General features: G+C 27.2%; 2 protein-coding genes and 1 non-coding gene across 3 annotated transcripts in view; 2 read left to right on the top strand and 1 right to left on the bottom strand.

Moving 5' to 3' along the window:
- Positions 1-274: 274 nt before the first annotated feature.
- Positions 275-2,434, top strand: LOC111619284 (uncharacterized protein MAL8P1.12-like). The gene is made up of 3 exons (XM_023360966.1): positions 275-429; positions 693-1,299; positions 2,114-2,434. Exons 1-3 carry the CDS (start codon positions 374-376, stop codon positions 2,336-2,338), a joined length of 888 nt encoding a protein of 295 aa, XP_023216734.1. The 5' UTR covers positions 275-373; the 3' UTR covers positions 2,339-2,434.
- A 1,840-nt stretch (positions 2,435-4,274) lies between these two features.
- Trnak-cuu lies at positions 4,275-4,347 on the bottom strand. Its single transcript has one exon. It is a non-coding gene; the product is annotated as a tRNA-Lys (tRNA).
- Positions 4,348-4,522: 175 nt separating this feature from the next.
- Positions 4,523-22,868, top strand: part of LOC111619261 (ankyrin repeat domain-containing protein 7-like) — a 20,717-nt gene continuing 2,371 nt past the window's right edge. Inside the window, exons 1-8 of the mRNA XM_023360942.1 lie at positions 4,523-4,869; positions 10,901-11,015; positions 11,177-11,350; positions 11,424-11,530; positions 11,722-11,918; positions 15,266-15,339; positions 16,233-16,302; positions 21,363-21,437. Of these exons, the coding sequence (XP_023216710.1) occupies positions 4,652-4,869; positions 10,901-11,015; positions 11,177-11,350; positions 11,424-11,530; positions 11,722-11,918; positions 15,266-15,339; positions 16,233-16,302; positions 21,363-21,437 (1,030 nt within the window). The 5' untranslated portion in view covers positions 4,523-4,651. The remainder of the gene's footprint in view (positions 4,870-10,900; positions 11,016-11,176; positions 11,351-11,423; positions 11,531-11,721; positions 11,919-15,265; positions 15,340-16,232; positions 16,303-21,362; positions 21,438-22,868) is intronic.

The following is a 22,868-nucleotide window of genomic DNA, read 5'->3' as shown; positions in this document are numbered from 1 at the left end:
TTTTTATATTTTTCAATAAATTTATTTTGTTTGTACAAAATAAAAAAATAATTTTTAACGATACAATAGTCTTCGTTAGGCTTAACATCGATGAAAATTCAACGCGAAGCGACACACAACGGAGAGAAATTTCAACATGGGATAAATTAATATATTTTTTCGTACATGATTCGTTATCCGAAAAATAAGTTATCCGAACCACCCCAGTCCCCAATTGATTCGGATAAACGACGCTCTACTGTATTTATATAATTAAACAACGTTTGACAAGAATTTAACAATAATTAGATATGCAATTATTAAAAATTCAGACAAATTCATATTGTTGTCTCTGTAAGAACTTGTTCTAATTACCAACACGTTGCTACTCAGAATGGGATTGAAATCGTGGTGGAGTCGTACGTCAAAGGTCTTTGGTAGATACAAGAAGTAAGATTATTTCTTCAAAAATATTATGTTTTTATTGATATTTTTTAATTTAATATTAAGTTATACAATTTTTTAATTTCGTAAAGAAAATAAAAATTGTTATGTATTAAAACTCATTACTGCTTCGAACTATTTTCTCGATTAACAAACATTTCCAGAAAGAAATTTTTGTTATATACAAAATTCGAAAAAAAGAAATTGCTAGTTACAAATACGTAAAAAATGTATGATTAATTTAGCTTAAATTAAATGCTCATTTCTAGAAAATCCGGTAATTTCTTTAATAAAACGCAGAAGATTGGTTACAATAATTTCATCGAAACATTTAACTCTGTTTATGACTCAAAAATCAATCCAGAAAATGCGAATTATTTTAAAATGCAATGGACTAATAAAGACCAAAATATAAAATGTGAAGGAATAAAACAAACCGAAAAGATTATCCAAATAGTAATTGATGCTACTCCTACAATTGATTCTGCAATGATTCAATTACTGGTAACTGATGGTTCCTCGACCATTTCGAGAAAATTTGAAAAAAATATTATCCGTTTAGAAAAATTTCTCGAAAATAATGAAATTGTTGAGAAAAATTACAATGCAGAAACTATAGAAATTATTAATATGGGATCGGAATTATCTGAAATCGATCCAACTTCAACAGAATCTGAATCATGCAAAGAAGAAAACTGCGATGAACTGAATTCAAAATTGTCTAAGAAAAGTGAAGAATCAGAAAGTGACTTGAACAGAAAAAATACAGATTTGAGAAATATTATTGAAAAGAATGATACTGAAATAAAGCAAAGTTCCAGATCTAATAGTATTGAAAAAGTAGAGAAGAAAATACAAGTTTCAAATATAATAAAGGTAAAAATATAAACGAAGTCTTCAATAACCTTGTCATTTTTAAGATATAATATTTATACTGTAATGCGCTCTTCTCTAAATTAAAATAAATATTAGCTTAATACTAGCTTTCTGTAGATAGACTTATTACACCGTTAAGAATACAGACAAGCTATGAAGTACGGTACAGAACATCACTTTATTAACATTTCTTCTAATTGATACGCATTTCGGACACAGTCTCTCAGCCAACTTGTTATATCAGTAGCAATAATAAAATTAGAAAACATTAATTTTAATTACACACAGTATCATAAATTAGTGTAGCAATACATGTAACATACCACTAAATTTACATAAACCACCATATATAAACAATATTTAAGTTATCCTTCTATTTTGTTGAAAATAGTCCACGAATATAGAAATTGGTACATGCTGACTGTGGCAACATATTATAATCAATATAAAACTGAATTACCAAATTCTTTCCAACTTATAAGAAATATAGGACTAATATTCTTACATTATCCACAAATCACTTCAAGGATAATTTTCAAAGGTACAATTAAGATAATAAGACGGCAAACATGGTACAGTCCCAAAATTACATTAAAATACATACATGTAAGGCATGGCTACATTACCACATTATCATATGTAAGTAATTGGTATAACAAGTGATGTACTGACTTCGTAGCTTGTCTGTATTTTTAACGGTATAACAAGTCTAGCTATAGAAAGCTATTATTAAGCTTATAGTTAATATTATAAAATTTAATTAAATTTAAACTTTGATTTTATGTAAATTTTGTGTATTATTATTTTATTTTAGAATCGAACTATACTTGAATCAGAAAATCATAATAAAAGCTGCGAAGAAAATATTAATATTTTGCAAAAAGAAACAATAAATCCATCACCAATAAATGAAGATGTATGGAATCAAAATTATTTAGGAAGTTGCAGAAATGAAGAGACTATATCTGATTTCAAGTCATTTTTAGAACTGCTAACGGAGCCGAATAATTTTGAAATATCGCCAGCAAATAGCGAATAAAATGTTTAAATAAATAGTAAAAATAATTTCAATTTAAGCATGCTCTAAAGTTTATAGAACTGATATTTAATGGTAGTAATTTATCAGAATGGAAAAATTGCTTTACAAATAAATAAATAAATAAAATGTTATTTAAAATAATTCTTGCAATACTTGATCAATTTTATAACTTTATCTATTGAAATTATAAAATAAACAGTTTAGAATATTCATCATGATAATTTAATCACTGTGCATTATAAAGTTTCCTTTTATGGAAAAAATGGCTCACCAGTGGCCGAGTATATAAGAAACTAAACATTCATCACAGGTTCGGTTTGGTTTGGTTTGGTTGGTTTGAGTTATGGCAACGCAACACTTGGGCGATTTGCCTAGGGAGGATGCCTTCAGGGAAGTCTTTTTAAAGGAAACTGGCCCCTATTTAGGCGTTACAGACGTGGAGAAAACTTGAAAAACTCCACGTGACCAGCCCGTCCGAGCGAAGCGCGAACCCACGACCGAACTCCCAGTGTTCAGGTTACGAAGACCGCTTGGCCACTGGTGGGCTCCTCTCAGGTTCGGGTCTCTCCTAAGGGCTGACCACGTGGAGTTTTTCTTGTTTTCTTCACGCGTTTAACACCAAAATAGGGGGCCAGTTTACCATAGAAAGTCCTTTCGGGAGGCACCCCTCCATTGGCAGATCGCCCAAGTATTGCGTTGCTTATTCCATCAAGCTAATCCAATCGGATTTTAAAAACGTATGCAAATAAGTGTTATCAATTGGATAAGCTGGTTGATATCCGATGTCCTACTAATCTGCTTCACTTTGTTGAAAAATTTTGTATTTTTTCTGTTAATTTTTTTTACATTAAACTTATTCAGTAGAAACTTTAAAATTTTTCCGTTCTTCTTCCATTAAAATTTCAATGACGTGACACCATTTATGTTAATAAGAAATTTAAATTTCGAAACTAGACATGATTCGTTTATTTTTGCATCTACTTTTTACTTTTATGGCTGTTATACAGGGTGATGCACTGGTGGCGTTTAGTAGTTTTTTCTCCAGAAACCTTTATAGATAGGAAGATTGGACCAATAACGAAGTTTATAGATTATAGAACAGACAAAAGGGCAAATTTGGTGACCTTGGATGACCTCGAAAATTAACGATTTTTTTTAATACAAAGAAATAGAGTGGGTTTTAATTATAAAGGGTGCTTTTCACCCATTATATGGATAGTACGTGACAAAAAAACACCTTTTATAATAGGTCAAATTTTCTTAAACTTAACGGTTTTGAAGATATCAGCCAATTTCTTCTAAAAATCTGATCTCGCCAAAAGAAGCACAATTTCAGGCTAGATTTGGCTTCTATTTTTACGAATATATCGACTTCTTGATGTGTGAAAACATTATTTTTGTTCCACGGTGCAAATATATATAGCCTTAATATTTTCCAATTATTTCCTGTCCAATTTTTTATCCTTCAACTTCGGGGGAATATATAGCCTATATATATGCGTGTAATATAGATATACTGTATCATTATATATATATACGTATTATGTAAATATTTTAAATCATTAAAAATGTAATAAATTTCATCTATTTAATACAAAGATACAATTGACAATTGATTGTAAATAACTATAAAAACCGCCGCCATTTTCTGAGAAAAGACTAGTTAACAAAATAAAATAAAATTTGATAATTACAAAAGATAATTACAAAAGATAAAATTTGATAATTATTAACCTTGTGGTCTAAGGAATAGAGGCAAACTTTTGAAAAAAGAGGGGACGAGATTAATGAAATGAACAAATTTCTTACAATTAAATTCTTCCTTTCTTTCTCTCTCTTCACTAATAGGTCAGCTTTTTTTTACCGTAGTTTTCGATACAAAATGCCTCATATATTTTTATATCGAAAACTACAAATAAAAAACAAAAAATACAATCGCCCAACGTGGGGCTCGAACCCACGACCCTGAGATTAAGAGTCTCATGCTCTACCGACTGAGCTAGCCGGGCTTGGAGTAAGGTATTTCTTACAACCCATTTCAATTAATATTCTAATTGAAATGGATTCTAAGAAGTATATTAATACTTTATATCTCAAATAATAATCATTTCTATTATTTAAAATTTTAAAATATTTATTCTAAGTGTTCGATTATGTTTATGTATGACGTCAAAAAATCAGTATTACATCATACAAAATATATTATGAATATTATGTGACGCATGCGTGTGTTATTCCATTTGAATTTTGTTTACAAATCGTGTGATGAGGTAACATTGCTGATCGGGGAAAAACACAACTGCACTCTTTCAAATGAAGAAATTGCTTCAATGGAAGAAAACTATCAAAGGAGAAAAAGAAAAGAAAAGAAATTCTTTATCTTATAACGAAAATGATGTTTATTTAATTGACTTAAAGCATAATGAAAGCAATTTGTCAAAATTACATCAAGCTTGCTGGACGGGAGATGAGGATAAAGTGAAAAAACATTTAAAGAGATGTGACATTAATTTACAAGATGATGATAACAGGTGAGGATGGAGGCACTTTAATTTTTAATGAAGAGTATTAGAATTATCAAGATATGTTGTACTTAGTTACATTTAAAAAATTGAATATTTTAACAGGATACTTTTATTTAAACAATTCTTTTTTTTATATATAAAATATAATTTATATTTTTTGAAAATTTAATCCAACATTCCTAATTATCTTTAAGTATTATAATTTATTCACAAAAATAAATAATGTATGTAATATAGCATGTAATGTGCATATTTTCCAAAATATAATAGTTATTGTAATAGTGTGCAAATAAAATAAAAAAATTTTTAATTACATATATATGTTTTTAATAATAAAAATAGAAATGGATTTATTGATATTATAGAGTTATATATATATTGTAGCTATTTATGTTAATGTTGAATGTCAAGAAAATGAAATGAAATATTTTTATATTTTAGAAAATCATTTTCCTATACAATTCTAAAATAAATGAAATCTTAATATTTCAGAGATTTATCAGAATCTAACACAAAAAATACAATATTTTGTTTCGTCTATAGATATATTTTTTTTTTGTTAAAAAGAAGAATGCAGTATTTTAAATTTAACATAATTAAAGTATTGTTTCAATTAAAAGATATCATTTTTGTATATTTCGGAATGACTGTGAGTGCCATTGTTGCTATTCGAATAAATAAATAATATTGTATATTTTATACATAAATCAACATCTACAAACCTAATGTACAGTACATATGTAATAAGCGAACAACTACAGGATTATATTGAGCTGTTATATCACAATTATTTTAAATTCCAGAATTTTCTAAATAATTTAATTATAATTATTAAATCTAATAAGAGATGGTGCATAATGCCCCTCTCTAGTGACAAATAATTTAGTAATTAATTTAAAATAATTGTGATATAATAGTCTTATATAATCTGGTAGTTTTTGGCTTATCATACTTTTTATCTTACAAATATTTCATATAAAGAGCAAAATTGAAAATATTGTTTTGATATTTGTTGAATGTTTTTTGATTTATCAAGGTATTATGACAGTGCAGTTTATTATAATAGTTTAATAGTTGAAAGCAAAACACATTGCATTTTATATTCAGGATGTAATAATATTTTATTTTTTAATTAAACAATATAATATAAAAAAAGAACAATTTAAAATCACACCTAATAAAGTATCCAATATACATTATGTAAATATATACATACAAACACTAAGAAAGAAATATTAAAATATACAAATATAAATATTATAGACATGATCAGGACTTTAGAGAGTTATTGTGAACTCTGAAACAAGTGTCTCTGACATAATATTTTCAGTTTATCACATTTTTTCTTTTCCTCTTTATGCACTTGAAATTATAAAAATTGATCTGTTAGACTTCATAATTAAAATTTCATACAGATTTTTGGCTCAGTCTTATACAGGGCTAGGTCCATGAATACAACCCGTGCTTGATCTTCCTCTTGTTGGTCCCAGATATGACTTCCAGTGAAAGGTTATAATTTTAATCAGAAATTAACGAAGACAACTTTCATATTTTTAGGTAGTCTGAACTTTTTACTTTTACCACAAAACAGTACACAGAATTAATAAATATATGTACTAAATTAATATTAAATAAATGAACATTATTGAAAAAATTACCCTTATCATCAGTTATCTAAAGTCAGTTTTACAATAACAAAAGTACTTGTATGTAAAAGAAAATAAGCTTCTATTAGAATAAATTAAAAATTTATTTAATTTTTTCTATATTATATTGATAAAATAAAAAAAAAATTCTAGAAGTAATCATCTACATATTTGTTTTTTTAAGTAAAATTCTGAAAATTTATCAGCATCAAAATTTTATTTTTAGTTTCAGACAATGATTTGCATTTTTTACAAGTCATAAAACAGTGTATGAAAATGTGTTATGAAATGTCATTTATTTATTTTCTGTAACATAAGTATAATAAAATATTAGTTTTAAAATGTTATTTATAAAATAAATATTTAACTTAGAAAAACTATTTTTTATTGCTGTATTTGCTTTAAATGGTATAAAACAATTTGTTTCAAACAAAACAAACCAAGTACATTAATGTTAGATAAAATGTGCTACTACTGATATGATGATTCATAACAGTAGATCAGGTTTCAACTATAGCCTAATAAATTTCTTTTGATTATACATGTATAATCTGTTATAAAATTGTTTATAAAGATATTAATTTTTATAGATATTTTAAATTAAAAATTATAAATTAATGAAAACTATTCAAATAATATGAAGTTACAGTATTTATTATTTTAATTATTTTTATGTATATAAAGTTTTCTAAAAACAAATTTTTAATTATTTTTATTTTTATTAAATATTACATTTATTAAAGTTAAATATTTTTTAAAATTTCAAAATATTGACAATATTATTAGGAAGAAATGCTAAATTCAGGAACCATATCTTATGACATAGACAGGAACCATATCTATGTCAAAACAAATGTTTGACACAATGTTTGTTTTGGTTGCTGAATTTAGCATTTTTTCTTAATTTTCATAATTTTCAATATGGTGCCAAATACAAATGTTTTTTTGTCATTGACAATAGCATTTTTCATTACTTTTTCTAGCTAATAAAAATAAAATATGCACATAGTTTATGTACCTATTTTATTTTAAGAATGTGTATTATTTTGCACAAGATTTTCAAATTTATAAACATTTATAAAATACAAAATTTATACAAATACAAATAAACTAACATTATACATATAAAAATAAAATTTCAGTTTAATACAGTATTTTACTTAAAATTTTCATTCTAGAAACTTTGTTTTATACAAATAATACATTAGGTATAGTAGTGTAACCAGGAAGAGACCTCCTTAGCTTTTTAAATAAATAAATAAAGAAAAAAGTCAAATAAATACAGGAAAAAGATTTGAATGCAACAAATGCACTGATACACATGTATATACAATATCTAAGAGGTTGCTCTTCACCCGTAGTTCTAGTTGCCATATCCAGGGCCAGATGCAATAGGTGCGAGACCCGATTGAATTTTTTTTGTGGGCCCCTCAAAACTTTAAATAACAAAATTAATTAACAGTTAATTTACAGATTTTAAATATTTATTTAAAACAAAATCCAAAATCTAATTATAAAAATCAAAAGTCATGAACCATAAGGTAGACAAATTTCTACATTAAAAAACCTGTACCAAATATAAATACAACTATATTTTATTGAATATAAACATACATAGATATGTTTTAGTATTTCTATATTTTTAAATGAATATAACTACTTAAATTTTTGCCATAAAAAATCTTTTGATTTGTTGATGAATGAATATAACTGAATTTTATTGAATATAAACCTATAAAGAGATGTTTTATTATGTTCTGAAGTTTTTGTTCTGTAAAATCTTCTAAAATAGTATCAAAATCCAACTGGCTTGCTTCTTGACTCTCAATGGACATGGTCGCTAAACTGTTTAATCTATTCTATAATTTGAAACTATATTTAAATATATAAATTTTGATGTACTGCGGGGCTCCTTCAAGTGCGAGGCCCGATTGGCGCATATCGCTCCAATCACCTCAAATCCGGCCCTGGTTATATCCATAATGGGCAGGGTGAATTTAGGCTTGGACATTCTAATGTGTCTTCCCTAATGTCAGTTCTAGTTATACTGCTGATTAGGTAAATCAAAAAATATTTATAGTATTTTTCTATTATTTGAAAACTGAAGAATATATTTTTTTATCATTGTATTCAATTTGAAGAAATTCATGTAAAACAATATTCTTGTAGTTCTAGAAACATTAAGATGTAAGAAGTTTTTATTTAAGTATAGAGTGTTTATTTACTACCTGTGTTATTTGTAGTCTTTGTCTATTGAAGATTCTACCACTTCTTCAATACACTAGATTTCCCATGACTACTTACTTAATTTAAATTACTTAATTTATAAGAATTTTTTGTAAATAATATATATAATAGTTATATATANTAAAAACTATATTACTTTCATGAGAGGAGTTCTTCCTTGACTATCTTGTATATTAACCTTAGCATTGTTTTCTAACAAAGTCATAAGTACATTTTTATGCCCTCTGGCAGCAGCCAAATGAACAGGAGTTCTAAAGAAAAGAAATATACTGTAATTATGAGTTTACATTTTTAATTTTGATGATTTTCTATTTAATTTATAAATCAAATGCACATAGAAAATATGTAAAAATAAATTTACATGAACAGAACAGAATGAATGTGAACAGAAGAATCAATCAAGGGATATAAAATTATATAAATAAAGAAATTATCATTTCATTGTCAACATTCTGCATTTTGATTTTTATGATTAGATACATTTAATGCTTATGAAATCTATTGATATACCTTTCTATAGTATAGAAACAATTTTTTTCTGCATTGAGTATCAACAAATGATTGATATGTCCCAAAAGTTCATATTTTTAACAGAGATAATATGCAATTGATATGCAAATTAATTGAATGAAATACAATAGCAATGGATGCAATGTTTCCACTGTTAATCACCATTTTCACATTTTCTAAAAGTTTTAAAGAAATGGTAATAACAATCTGAAGTGGCAAAAGGATGGGTTGCTACAGGGGAAGAAACTGCCCATGTGCATTGGAGCAATGAGGAAAAAAGCTTAGAATGAGATTTTTCTGATATATTTACTTTTGTATTATAATTCATTCATGAGATTGTATGAGATACTTATAGATATACAGTAAGTGATGGGAGTTCATGTTTGCATCGACTGTGGGTGCATTGCTTGCCTTTGCACCAGATGTGACAGACCTCATTCTCTTACTACCCTTTCCATCCCCTCTTTCCAACATTACTAAATTAATATTATAAATGTATACTTGCTTACTGGAGAATAAATTCAATAAAAATAAAAACCATTCAAGTATCCAGCGTAATTCTTTAATAACATAAAAACGTTTTCAAACGCATTAAGCGTTCATCATCAGTTATTTCTCTAATTCAAAATGGGAAATTCAAAAAATTACACAAACGAATTTCAAATAAATGGTTATAACATGTTACCTTTTAATTTTTTACATAACAGTTTATTTGAAATTCGTTTGTGTAATTTTTCAAATTTCCCATTTCGAATTAGAGAAATAACTGATGATGAATGCTTAATGCATTTGAAAATGTTTTTATGTTATTAAAGAATTATGCTAGATACTTGAATGGTTTTTATTTTTATTGAATTTATTCTCCAGTAAGCAAGTATACATTTATAATATTAATTTAGTAATGTTGGAAAGAGGGGATGGAAAGGGTAGTAAGAGAATGAGGTCTGTCACATCTGGTGCAAAGGCAAGCAATGCACCCACAGTCGATGCAAACATGAACTCCCATCACTTACTGTATATCTATAAGTATCTCATACAATCTCATGAATGAATTATAATACAAAAGTAAATATATCAGAAAAATCTCATTCTAAGCTTTTTTCCTCATTGCTCCAATGCACATGGGCAGTTTCTTCCCCTGTAGCAACCCATCCTTTTGCCACTTCAGATTGTTATTACCATTTCTTTAAAACTTTTAGAAAATGTGAAAATGGTGATTAACAGTGGAAACATTGCATCCATTGCTATTGTATTTCATTCAATTAATTTGCATATCAATTGCATATTATCTCTGTTAAAAATATGAACTTTTGGGACATATCAATCATTTGTTGATACTCAATGCAGAAAAAAATTGTTTCTATACTATAGAAAGGTATATCAATAGATTTCATAAGCATTAAATGTATCTAATCATAAAAATCAAAATGCAGAATGTTGACAATGAAATGATAATTTCTTTATTTATATAATTTTATATCCCTTGATTGATTCTTCTGTTCACATTCATTCTGTTCTGTTCATGTAAATTTATTTTTACATATTTTCTATGTGCATTTGATTTATAAATTAAATAGAAAATCATCAAAATTAAAAATGTAAACTCATAATTACAGTATATTTCTTTTCTTTAGAACTCCTGTTCATTTGGCTGCTGCCAGAGGGCATAAAAATGTACTTATGACTTTGTTAGAAAACAATGCTAAGGTTAATATACAAGATAGTCAAGGAAGAACTCCTCTCATGAAAGTAATATAGTTTTTAATTACAATTATTATTATTATTATTAGTATTAGTAAAAGTAGTAGTAAAAACAGTAGTAAAATTAGTAATAGTACTATTTATTTATAAATTTCTAATTTGTATAATTTTTTACAATATAATTCATTAACTGAATTTATTATTTTCAGATCGTAGAATGTGGCCATATAGATTTAGTTGTAATGCTTTTGGAATATGGAGTTGACATTAACATTCCTGATTATCATGGAGATACTGCATTACATATTTCTATAGACAAGGAACAAAGTGCCATAACAATGATTTTATTACAGCATAAAGCTGAAGTTAATGTTAGGAATGATGTAAGTAATTTAAAAATTAACAAAATTCTGGTGAGTATTTTTAATTAATATATTTAAAATGTTTTAAATTTAGGATGGAAAAACACCATTACATCTTGCTTGCTGCAAAAAGCAGCTAGATGTTGTTAAAATCCTTCTTCAAAGAGGAGCTGATGTTAATGAAACAGATAAAAAATTACAGTAAGACATTAAATTTTCAAATAATATAAATAAATAAGTTTATATTATTTTAACAATTAAATGATCATCATTTAAAGTACTTTTTGCATATAAAGTTTCAGAAAAACTTATTTAATTACACTTAAAATAATAAAGCTTGTGAATAACTATAATTTGATGATGTTTTGTTAATTTACAAAACTATTATACAGGACTCCCCTTATATTGGCTTGCAAAGCCGAATCATCTGCAATAATTTCGCTTCTTTTAAAAAATAATGCCAAATGTTTATTAACTGATTTTACTGGTCAGTCAGCTCTTGATTATGCCTACACTACAGGAAATTCTGAAATAATTGATATACTTAATCAATATAAAACTGAAGAAGCATGTACTACAGATAGTCAAGGTAATTTTTCTGTCTTTGTGTAAATTTATAAAGTATTTTGATAAAATGTTAATTTATGATTCTCAATATGTTTCTAGTTACAACATTTTATTCATAATTCTTTCATTTAAAACTTATTTGTTGTATTAAAGATTTCAGAAAATTTACTTTTTTTACTTATGATACTTTTTCTGTAGAGTGGTTGCACTACATATAATAATAATAATAATAATAACTCTCTCATGGTCACCACCTGGTCGTGGTGGGAGAGCCCAGTAATTTTACTGAACCATAGGGCAATGCAGGCTGGAGCACAAGCTTCTGGTAGGGACACACATGCCAGTAAGGTCTATGGGGAGAAATGAAGCTAAGAGTGACCACACACCCACATTCTGTGGAGATAATTATCATGGTAGTAACCAGATCTAAGTATGGTACTGGCTCGGACGTCGCCCGGGTTAACAAGGTCTGCGTTCGTGGGTTAGGCAGAGGCTCACGTTCGAAAAATAGGCTCCAGTCTCCCTTGGTTACCAGTGGCAAAAGCAGCACCGGCCCAAGTATGGCTACTGCAATGCCCTCAACAGATGTGAGGAACCAACCTAGACTTGGTGTTTCTGTGGCAATGCATCCACAGACCACAAAGGCTTCTGACTTCTGAGAAAAGAGATTAGAGAGCTGTCCGTCTTTTAAGCGACGTACTTAGCCCTTGGAAGTAGGAAAGAAGAGAAAGCATGAGATGTGAAGTGTGAAAAGAAAGAAAGATAGGATAGTGTGAAAGAAGGCATGGGACTCGTGGCGTCTGCATCGGCATTTTTTGAACAAAATAATACAATATATACAATTATAATACAGCTGGAGTCTTTCCAGAGTTTAAGTCCCGACAATGTTTACAATAACTTATATTATGTAAGAAATTAGAATTGCTGATTACATAAGCCCTTGAGGGTTAACAATAATAATTGGAGCAGCGCGGGAATGGGACTATCAATGGTAGTCCTTTCTGCTCCAAATCAAGTGAATGTGGCAAGCATGGCAAGTTGGACTGGTACTTACAGTCTCAACTGCCAAGCAAGGAAAAGAGTATAATTTCAAAGTTTCTTCTCGAAGGATTATTACAATGGTGGGAGACCTTGTAGAATAATTTTAAGCCAATTGGTTAAATTGAAATAATAAAAATATTTACAAGTGACTCATTGCCTTGTTTTGCGTGACCATATACTTCCATGTAGTTTTGTTTCAACGTCCGCTTTCACGCAGAAGTCTCACTCTCTACTCCCCTTTCTTCACCTGTTGTAGTCTGAATTCCTGTATCACTTTCATCATCCTCCCTTCTGATGATGTCTTCCTCTTCTTCTGAGTTGTCAGTCATGTGTTCTTTGTTGTCACTATTTTGTCTGTCATCCTTTTGATGTTTGTTTTTGTGGTTAATTTCAATAAGCACCTTAGTGTCGTTTATATATTTTTCCAAAGCTTTAAACAGGTTTTTATCTGTTACTAGATCAGTGTCTCTCGGGGGCCAATTATGGCCTGCACGTAAGCATTTTTCTATAAAGGTCTCTCGTTGATTATTAAATTTGGTGCATTCCATTAAATNACACTACAGAAGGCCACTATATTGAATACATGTCATATTGTTAGGAAATTCCTGAATACAGACACAGACACTGACACACACATATAATTTTAGTTTTGTTTTGGTTGCTATGCCTTGACTCTGGTCCGGCATAGTACACAGCCACCGGTGTAAACCGAGTATAACCCACTAAACCCAACACAATAATAATAATAATAATAATGCTTTATTTGGCGTAAAAGGCTTTTGCCTGTTACAAGGGCGTTTTATTTTAAAAATGCGTATTAACATCTTATATAATCATGTCTTAACAACACTGATATATTTTATTTACTGATCTATAGAATTACATTAATATTTTGTCACAATTATCATTTAATAAATTGTTTAACATAGTTATATAACATATAAATCGTGTTAGTATTAGCTCTGTCAAAAGTCTTATACATTTCCATCTCATTATTACAGTTAGCCAGTTTCTTGTACGTTAAGAAACATTTTCTTGTACGTTAAGAAAACATTTTTTATTAAATAAAAAATTAATCAGATGTAACATTTTAGATTTTTATTATATAAATTTTGTTCATTTAGTTATATTTTGTCAATTTTCAATGAAATTAGAAAAGTATCTTGATATGGCTCAAATTTGGAGCCTTTGTAGTTTATCCTTTTCATTACAGCATATATTTATCATTTATAATTATTCCATTTTTATTTAACCTAATCTGTATAAAAAAACTTTTTGATGTTAAAAGCTAGATTTGTCAATATATAGTTATTATTTACTGGGTAATTTAAAATTGTTGCATACCAGCTTGTGTTTTCCTGTTTTCGTATATCTTCAATGTCTTGAACAATGGAGAGCTCCATAGCTCTTGCACTACATATATGTATGTATATATATATATATATATATAAACATAACAGAACATTTATTTAATAATCCTAAATTCAAGTAATTAAAAATATAAAATAATATAAAATAGAAATATTTTGTTTATGAATGAGGAAATGTTAAAATTTTTTAAATACATAAATGGATATATTTTTATAGTTTTAAACATTTTCTTGTACGTTAAGAAAACATTTTTTATTAAATAAAAAATTAATCAGATGTAACATTTTAGATTTTTATTATATAAATTTTGTTCATTTAGTTATATTTTGTCAATTTTCAATGAAATTAGAAAAGTATCTTGATATGGCTCAAATTTGGCTAATTTTCAAACATCACACCTTGTAGGTCAAGTGATAAAAACTGAGTCAGAGATCACATCCAAAACATATATGCTTTTATTGACATTAGAAATGCATTTTGGACTTATATGGTCCCTCATCATTCCAACCATCTTGCATAGATGACTATTGGCAGAATTTCTGGTGTATATTTTTTGGATCTGATCTTTGACTGTTTTCATCATTTGACCTACAAGGTGTGATAAATCTAAAAATTAATCAAATTCAGGCCATATCAAGACACATTAATCACAGACAACAAGCAAAACTAATTAGAAAAGGAGTTGATTCATTTTATTTTTATGTTGGTAAAACAAATCATACAGTTTTGTATTTGAAATTGTGCTTTTATCTTGATCTCTATTGAGAATAATTATATATTACTTAAGATTATTTATAATTATTTATGGAATAATAACAATACATAAGACTTAAAATAATCTGTTCATATTATTAAATTTTTAAAAAATACATTAATCTGTATTGTGTTAAAATTTATTTCATATATAAAATTTATACATATATATAATGTATATGTCTATGTTGTTTTTAAATTTAGGTGTAAATGAACATGATGTACAAAAGGAAGAGAATATTGAAGATTCCTGGAAAGATGTTGATATTTCAACAAAAGTAAGATAATTTTTAAATTATTTTCTCTGAAAAATAAAATTAAACTTGTTTAAAATAAATTAATTAGAATTAAAAATGGTGTTGGACACATCAAATTTTTTTTACTATGAGTGTTATTAAATATTAAACTTGTTTTTTTTAATACTTTCTACATATTTATAAATAAATTATTCTGTTTTTTTATCTATTGATTCAAGATACAAAGAGTGGTTTTTTTCCTGTTACAAGAAAGGCTATAAAATTTACAAAATTATAATTACAAAAACAAATTAAATAAACATTATAAAGATTTGGTCAAGTATTAAAAATTAGTTTTACAATTTATACAATTTGCTTTTAGTCATATTAGCAAAACAACTTCTGTAATTATTCATTGAAAATTATGAAATATTACTGTTAATCCAAATAACTCATAACGGAAGTAGTTTATTACATTCATAACATTTTATTTTATATCGAGAATATTAATTAACACATCTATAGATAATTATATCTAATAATAATGATGATAAAATAGAATTGAAATGCTCAATTAATTGCCTTCTGTTATTTAACAAAACAAATTTATTTATGGTTAAAATTATCTATGTTGAAATTTAATTTCTTGATATATCAGGTTTGTATATTCTCAGTTATATAAACAGATAAGATAAACAATTAAGCATTGTACTAAAAGTTTTTTATATGAAATTTTAATAAAGACATACAGTATTTGAGCAAATATAACATTGGCATTAATTGACAATCAATGTGCTTTGTACTGTATATTATTAATTAAAAGTTAAAATTTGTGTACTTATGTGAATTTGGGTTAATTTTTTAAATATCTAATATATTGAATTGAATCTTTTCGTATTTTTTTTATTGAAAAAAGTTTAATGACTATCTTTCAGGATTTGAACAGTATTACTAAAGAAAATATCATCAATAAAACTCCAAAACATTCTCTTAAATTATATAATTGTAAGTTTTAGAATGTTTTTATATAACTATTTAAATCTGTAGTTAAAATTGTAGTTAAAATGTAAATAAAATTGTAATTTTATTGAATATACAATGTTTTATGTACTGTATTAGCCTGAATATAAGTCAACTATCAATTCTGGAGTCTTTACTTTTCGATAAAAATTAGGACCTGAATAGAACAATATAAGTTGACCTTTTTTTCAATTTTATTTTCATATATAAAATTAGAAATTTACCTTAAAAAAATTTGGAAAGTCACTGAAGCAATACTTCATCACTTTCAAAATTATTATTTTCATTTCTGTTTGCTATTTCATTGCCATCATGATCTTTAGCTTCCTTGAACAGTACATCATTCTGTGCATTTTTACAAATTGCATTTAAATCATATCTGACTGATCAGAAAATTGTACTCAGAGTTTGTTTTAAAGAAAGGAATACATGCATTGGATATGTATATTATAAGTGATAAATTGTGACTTATTTCCTCTTTTTGCTAATATCAATAAAAATGAAATTAATAAAAGTTATAAGGCAAAATTGAGACAATATCTTATACACTAGATCAGTGTTTCTCAATGGGGGCAATATCACCCCCATTTGGGTGTTTTTCCATGTTGAGGGGGCAATTAGTAACAATTTATATTTTGGGGGCGAAAAACAATTTTCTGGGCGATATAGTAAAACATTATATTAAGAATAATTAGATATTTTATTCGTTATATCGTACAATAATTAAACAAATAACATTTTACTAGTCACTAGTCTATTTAATGCAGTACAAATTTGGCATTAGTCTTGGTCCTCGGCATTGGAATTTTGAAGTGAAGGGGGTGATAATAGGTAACGGTTTTATTGAAGGGGGGCGACGATTCGTTAGAGGTTGAGAAATACTGCACTAGATAATAAGCTGCCTAGCATATACTGTACATTAAACCAGGAAAAGTAGGCTTCTTTGCATGTTTCACATGTATTCTGGAAAGTATACTTGCAGTTTTATGGCAATTGGAATGAAAACAAAACTTTGTGTTTCATTTTTGCTTGTCCTATTTTTTTACAACTGTCTAGAACATTTTTTTTATAAAGTCTAAAACATATAATTGTATCAAATAAATAAATTTATAATAGAAAGATACACTTTACAACAGAATATTGGGTCATTGCAATTAAAATGGCCGTTTTTTAAAATTTAAATTTTCTGGCCTTGTAGTACAACTTTTTTCCATGTGAATAGTGCTGTATGTTTGCAATTGGAAGAGCACACACATAATATGTGAATTAAAAATGTAATCTCATTTTTATTGCAAGTTCCACATATTTAAGAGTACTTTTTCTGATAAAAAGGAAAAAAAAGGCAATTGAATCATTTTCTTTTATCAGTATAACCAGGGACATAATGCAGTTGAAGTGAGTAGGTCACCAGGCATTGGTTCAAAAAATTTCATTCTGGGAATACAAATCTCAAAAATCAGAATTGAAGAACATCATCCAATCAGAACATCACCTGACTGTCTGGGAAATCACAGAAAGGTTGAACATGCTGGACATTATTCAATCATTTCTCAACACCTAAACATGTTAGGGAAAGTCAAGAAGCTGCTAGACAAATGGTTACCACATGAACTCAGTGAGAGATATAAGGAGCATTATTTGGAGGTCTGCAGTTCTTTAATTATTTCTCACAATAATGAAAATATTTAAATAAAATTTTTCCCCATTCACCTTATTCTCTAGACTTTTTACCAACAGACTATCACTTTTTTATATATATTTAGTTTTTGGCAAGGAAAGTCTTTGAGGAGAATGCAATAAAAAAGTACCTTTAATGACATTTTGGCTTCCTGTGCTCGTGTTTCTATCAAATTGGCATTAAAGCATTTCTATTGCATTGGGGAAAGTGTATTAATGTTGGTGGAGACAATTTTGATTGAATTTGTAAATTTTAAATTAAGTTAATAAACATTGAAAGTCAGAAGTAAAAATTGGCCATTTCATTTGCAACAACCTAATACATTTTTTGGTAAATTTTCAACAATGTTCCTCCCAGTTTTGATGATTGCTTGATTAGTAGAGACTCCTAACAGTAAAATAAAACTTATATAGAAGTTACCAAAACTGACTGATTCTGTTGAATACAATTAAAACAATCAATTAATTGATTATTTACAATTATGCTAAAAACTTAATTCCCATGCATGGTCTACAGCATGCAGTATGTTATACAGTTACAGCATGACAGATCACAACTTGGCTAACATTTAGCATCAATAAACAGTTAATACATCAAATATTATATTATTATCAGAGTTTAACTTTGATGTGTACCACAGCCAGTTATTAAATCAAAGAAAACTTTAATCAGACTTGAATATAGATCAAGAACTTTTTTTGCTACTGTAAAACTGGAAAAAAATGTAGACTAATTCAGGCAAATATAGTATTATAAAATTTAAATTATGTGAACATTAAACTGTTCTTTTTATATGATATGCTTTATCTGAAAATTTGAACTTTTTGATTTTTTTTTTCATTTGATTATGACTTGACTAATTTTAATTATTTACATTGTAATAAAACAAAATGATAAAGATTTTTAAATTTACTTTTAATAATATAAATTTTTTCTCTGCTTTTAAAAATTTGAATTATTCTAGTTAATTGATATAGTCACATTTTAAGAAATAATATAGTTTTTGACATTTTAAGATTACTTTATCTTTAAATGAATTGAAAAGCTGTAAGGAATCTAGATTTAAATGATTTGAAATCCATGCTTTTTAATGAATTCAAAATTTAGACTTCGTATTTTATTTATATTGACAAGTCCTGTTGTAAGTTAGCTTGCAATTACTTAGAAAAAAATTATGACTTAAAAAATTATAAATATATCAGTTCTAAAACTAAGTTTAAATATCAAATCAAATATTCATAATTACAGAAAAAATCATTTATTGCAGTTAGTTAATATATGCCAATATAATGAAATGATATATGTATTTTATTAAAGGTTTAAGCCTTTTTCTTCTGTTGAAAACATAATGCAGGCTGTAATAAAAAAATATATATTGTTAATACAACATTATAATCTTCCAATTTTTTATTTTTGCATATATATTTTCAAAAAGTAATAAGTTATATTATAGAAAATACAAAATATATAAAGAAAGTATTAGCAGAAAAAAGAAAAAGAATAAACAGTATGTAAAACTGCAAAAGTATTATTTAGATATATTTATTAGTTTTAGACTAGTAGATGATTTTACTATTAAACCAAATTTCTAGTTATTTCTGTGAATCACTTCATTGTATCACAATTCTACTGTTAATAATTTTATAGTCTTATTGTTTTAAAGGTGAACAGGTTTTACTTAATTTTATTGTTTTATTGGTAAAACAGTTTGCTATATCATGGTTTTAAAAGATATGGTTTTAACAGTGTACTTTATTATGTATATTGTTTGCCTTTCACTGCTAATACTGCTTTATGTATCATACCATCATATCTAATCAAATACAGTTATACCTTGAGTTATGTCATTCTTCATTATACATTGTCAAAAAAATATATGGAAAAATAAAAATTAAGATTTAAGTCATTTTATATGACTTTGTCTGTCCACCACAAATATTGAAATCATAATATCACTAGAAAGGTGTTAAAAGCACATAAAATCATATTAAAATACAAACATTTACAGTAAATGTTAATATAATCATCATAAATCGTAGAGAACGAAATATGGAAACATCTGTGACTGTGTTGTAATTTTATTTAGCAGTCTTTAAGAGCTCAATATTGGCATTTTCCACGGTAGTTCCAATATCTACTGTTTGGCATCATTGTCAGTGCCACTTGTTATTGGTAAATTTAACATAAATTAGTTTTTTTTACTATCGCAAAATAATTTTAATAACTGTATTTGTTATTTAACCTTACAAAATCATCATCTTATTTTATAATGTCTTAGAGCAAATCACATTCACAAATAAAGAGTCTGTGATGTACTGTAAACATCACCAAATTGTAAACATATATATTTACAAGTATGTACGTACTGTACATGTATTCGAAAATTTAGATTAGTTTTTCCTGTACTATATTAAAAACTAAAATTTATTTGTTTGTAAAGCTTAAAATAGATTCTTATTAATCATATATTATTAAAAATGCATTTATAAATAAAATATAGAACTGGGAATGGTTATTTGTTGTTTAGCCTAGTGACAAGTAAATTCGACTTAAATCACCTCTCCTGGAACAAATTACCGACGTAAGGCGAGGTATACCTGTACCAGCGACAGTCCAAAACATTTTTTACTTATAAAGACAGTCTTTTATTTGAGGGATTTATTTGTTTATTGACTCTTTCTGCCCTGTCTTTTTTCAAGCATATTGTGGGTTTCACCAGACCCACAGTGGGGACATCAAATGGTGAGAGATTTAGCCTGACATTTGGGACAGACCATCTCCCAACAAATTCCTTGAATTTTTGACCACACAGCTTTGATTTCAGGTCCTTCAGAGTATAAGCTAACACTGTAATTGCTTCGTCCATCCCACCAGCTTAATAATTATATATTAAATTGTTATTAGTTTGAATTCCTTAAAAATTCTGATGTTGAAAAATTATCTTATTAATGNTCATATATTATTAAAAATGCATTTATAAATAAAATATAGAACTGGGAATGGTTATTTGTTGTTTAGCCTAGTGACAAGTAAATTCGACTTACGTCATTTTTCGACATAAGTCGCCTCTCCTGGAACTGATTACCAACATAAGGTGAGGTGTATCTGTAAACTAATAATTGTCATCTGTATTTATCAATTATCGCAATTTCTGTACTTCTCATAACTATTTACATCATAAAGAGTTGATGATGGACTCAAAGTCCAAAATTCATTCTCTTGGAAATAAAATGTGATTTTCTGAAGCTTGTACTGTTTATGAATGATGGTGTAATAAGTCTAGCAGAAAAGAAAATTACTTTCAATTTGTTTTACTATGAATTCTTTCATATTAGCAATTATTGTTAATATAAAATATTATTTTCAGCTGAAAAACAAAATGAACAAAATCCTTTAGAGAAAGATGAGATTTTATCCATTTTTCAAGAAAATGAGATTAAAAATACAGGTATTTAAAATTTATTTTAAAATTAAAGATACAAAAATATTTTGTATTTTTATTACTAAAAAGTCTTTAAATTGATATTTTATTTAGAATGAAAAGTTATTTTAAAATTTTAATTAATTAATTTTAAAAGAAAGAAAAACTCATAATATGTCTGAAATTTCTTCTCTTAGAAGTGTAAATAACTGTTTAATTTAAACTTACATAGATATATATTGTAAAAGTTATAAAAATGCAATGGTTGATTAACTTGAAAATATTCATTAAAATATCCTAACAAATTTGGATTTTGACAACTACTTCATACTATTAGGAAACTTGCCATCTTCTTAATACTGTTTACCATACCTTATTACAGTCATCATGACATTTTTCTCAAATTTTATTATGCATATATATATGCACAATAAAATTTGAGAAAAATATCTTGATGACTATTATAGTATGCAATTTATGTCTCATATGAGTATTTAAATAATTACAGTTATTGGCTTAATTATATACCAGGTAATACCACCAGACTATCTTAAAATTACTATGCTAGTATCTTATGAAAAGACTAAAACAAGCTCATTGTGTTTAAAATTTTCACTGTACCTGGTATTTGAAGATCTTTAAAGCCAGTATGATGCAGTCAAATACATTATACATAGCTGATAGATTTTGGGAAAGGCTGCATCATTGAGCTGAGGGAGTAGGATGTAAATTTTCCACCATCTGGCTTGTTCTGATCATAAAAAGGAATTTGGAGCAACAGATACATAAAGACACACACATACAATCAGTTGATTATCTCTCCTGATGATCTGGCTGGATACCATCAGAAGAGATGATCACCTATCATGAGACTAGCATGAAAAGCTGTAATGGTGTCTTTGTCTACCATTCAGAGACAGATGAAACTACAGAATCTGTCTCTTCCTACATCATTGGCAGGTAACCAGCAGAGGCAAATTTCCATGCAAGAACTGCTACACATTTTACAATCATTACATTGATGTCTTTGTTTGCAGTGGTGTTGTGACAGAGAAGCATGAATTACTATGGACTGACAGTGTATCATCATTAGTGACAAATCTTAGTTCTGTTTGGGAACAGATGCCACCGTATTAGAGTGTGGAGGATGACTGATTAGAACTTCAATTCTTGATTATTACGCCATAATTTTAACATTGTTTCCATCTCAGCGATAATACTGTGACGTTTACGAATGATGCTTGAATTTAAAGATTGAGCATTTTTCACATCTTTGAGAATTTTTTCTTTGCCTTTTATAATTGTTCTGACCGACAATTCCGGTAGATCAAACTTCTTTGCCAATTCACAAATTTTCATTTTTGTATCGAAGTCTTTAATAATGGGTACGTTTGTAAAGTCAAACGAGTTAAACGCGTTAGTAACGAATCGTTCGAAAAGTCTAACGAAATA

Source organism: Centruroides sculpturatus, unplaced genomic scaffold, assembly GCF_000671375.1.
Source record: "Centruroides sculpturatus isolate CEXI.00-Female unplaced genomic scaffold, Cexi_2.0 scaffold46, whole genome shotgun sequence".
In the NCBI taxonomy this organism is placed as follows: Eukaryota; Metazoa; Arthropoda; class Arachnida; order Scorpiones; family Buthidae; genus Centruroides; species Centruroides sculpturatus.
The sequence above is the reverse complement of the archived record's forward strand: the minus strand, read 5'-3'. Positions and strand labels throughout refer to the sequence as shown.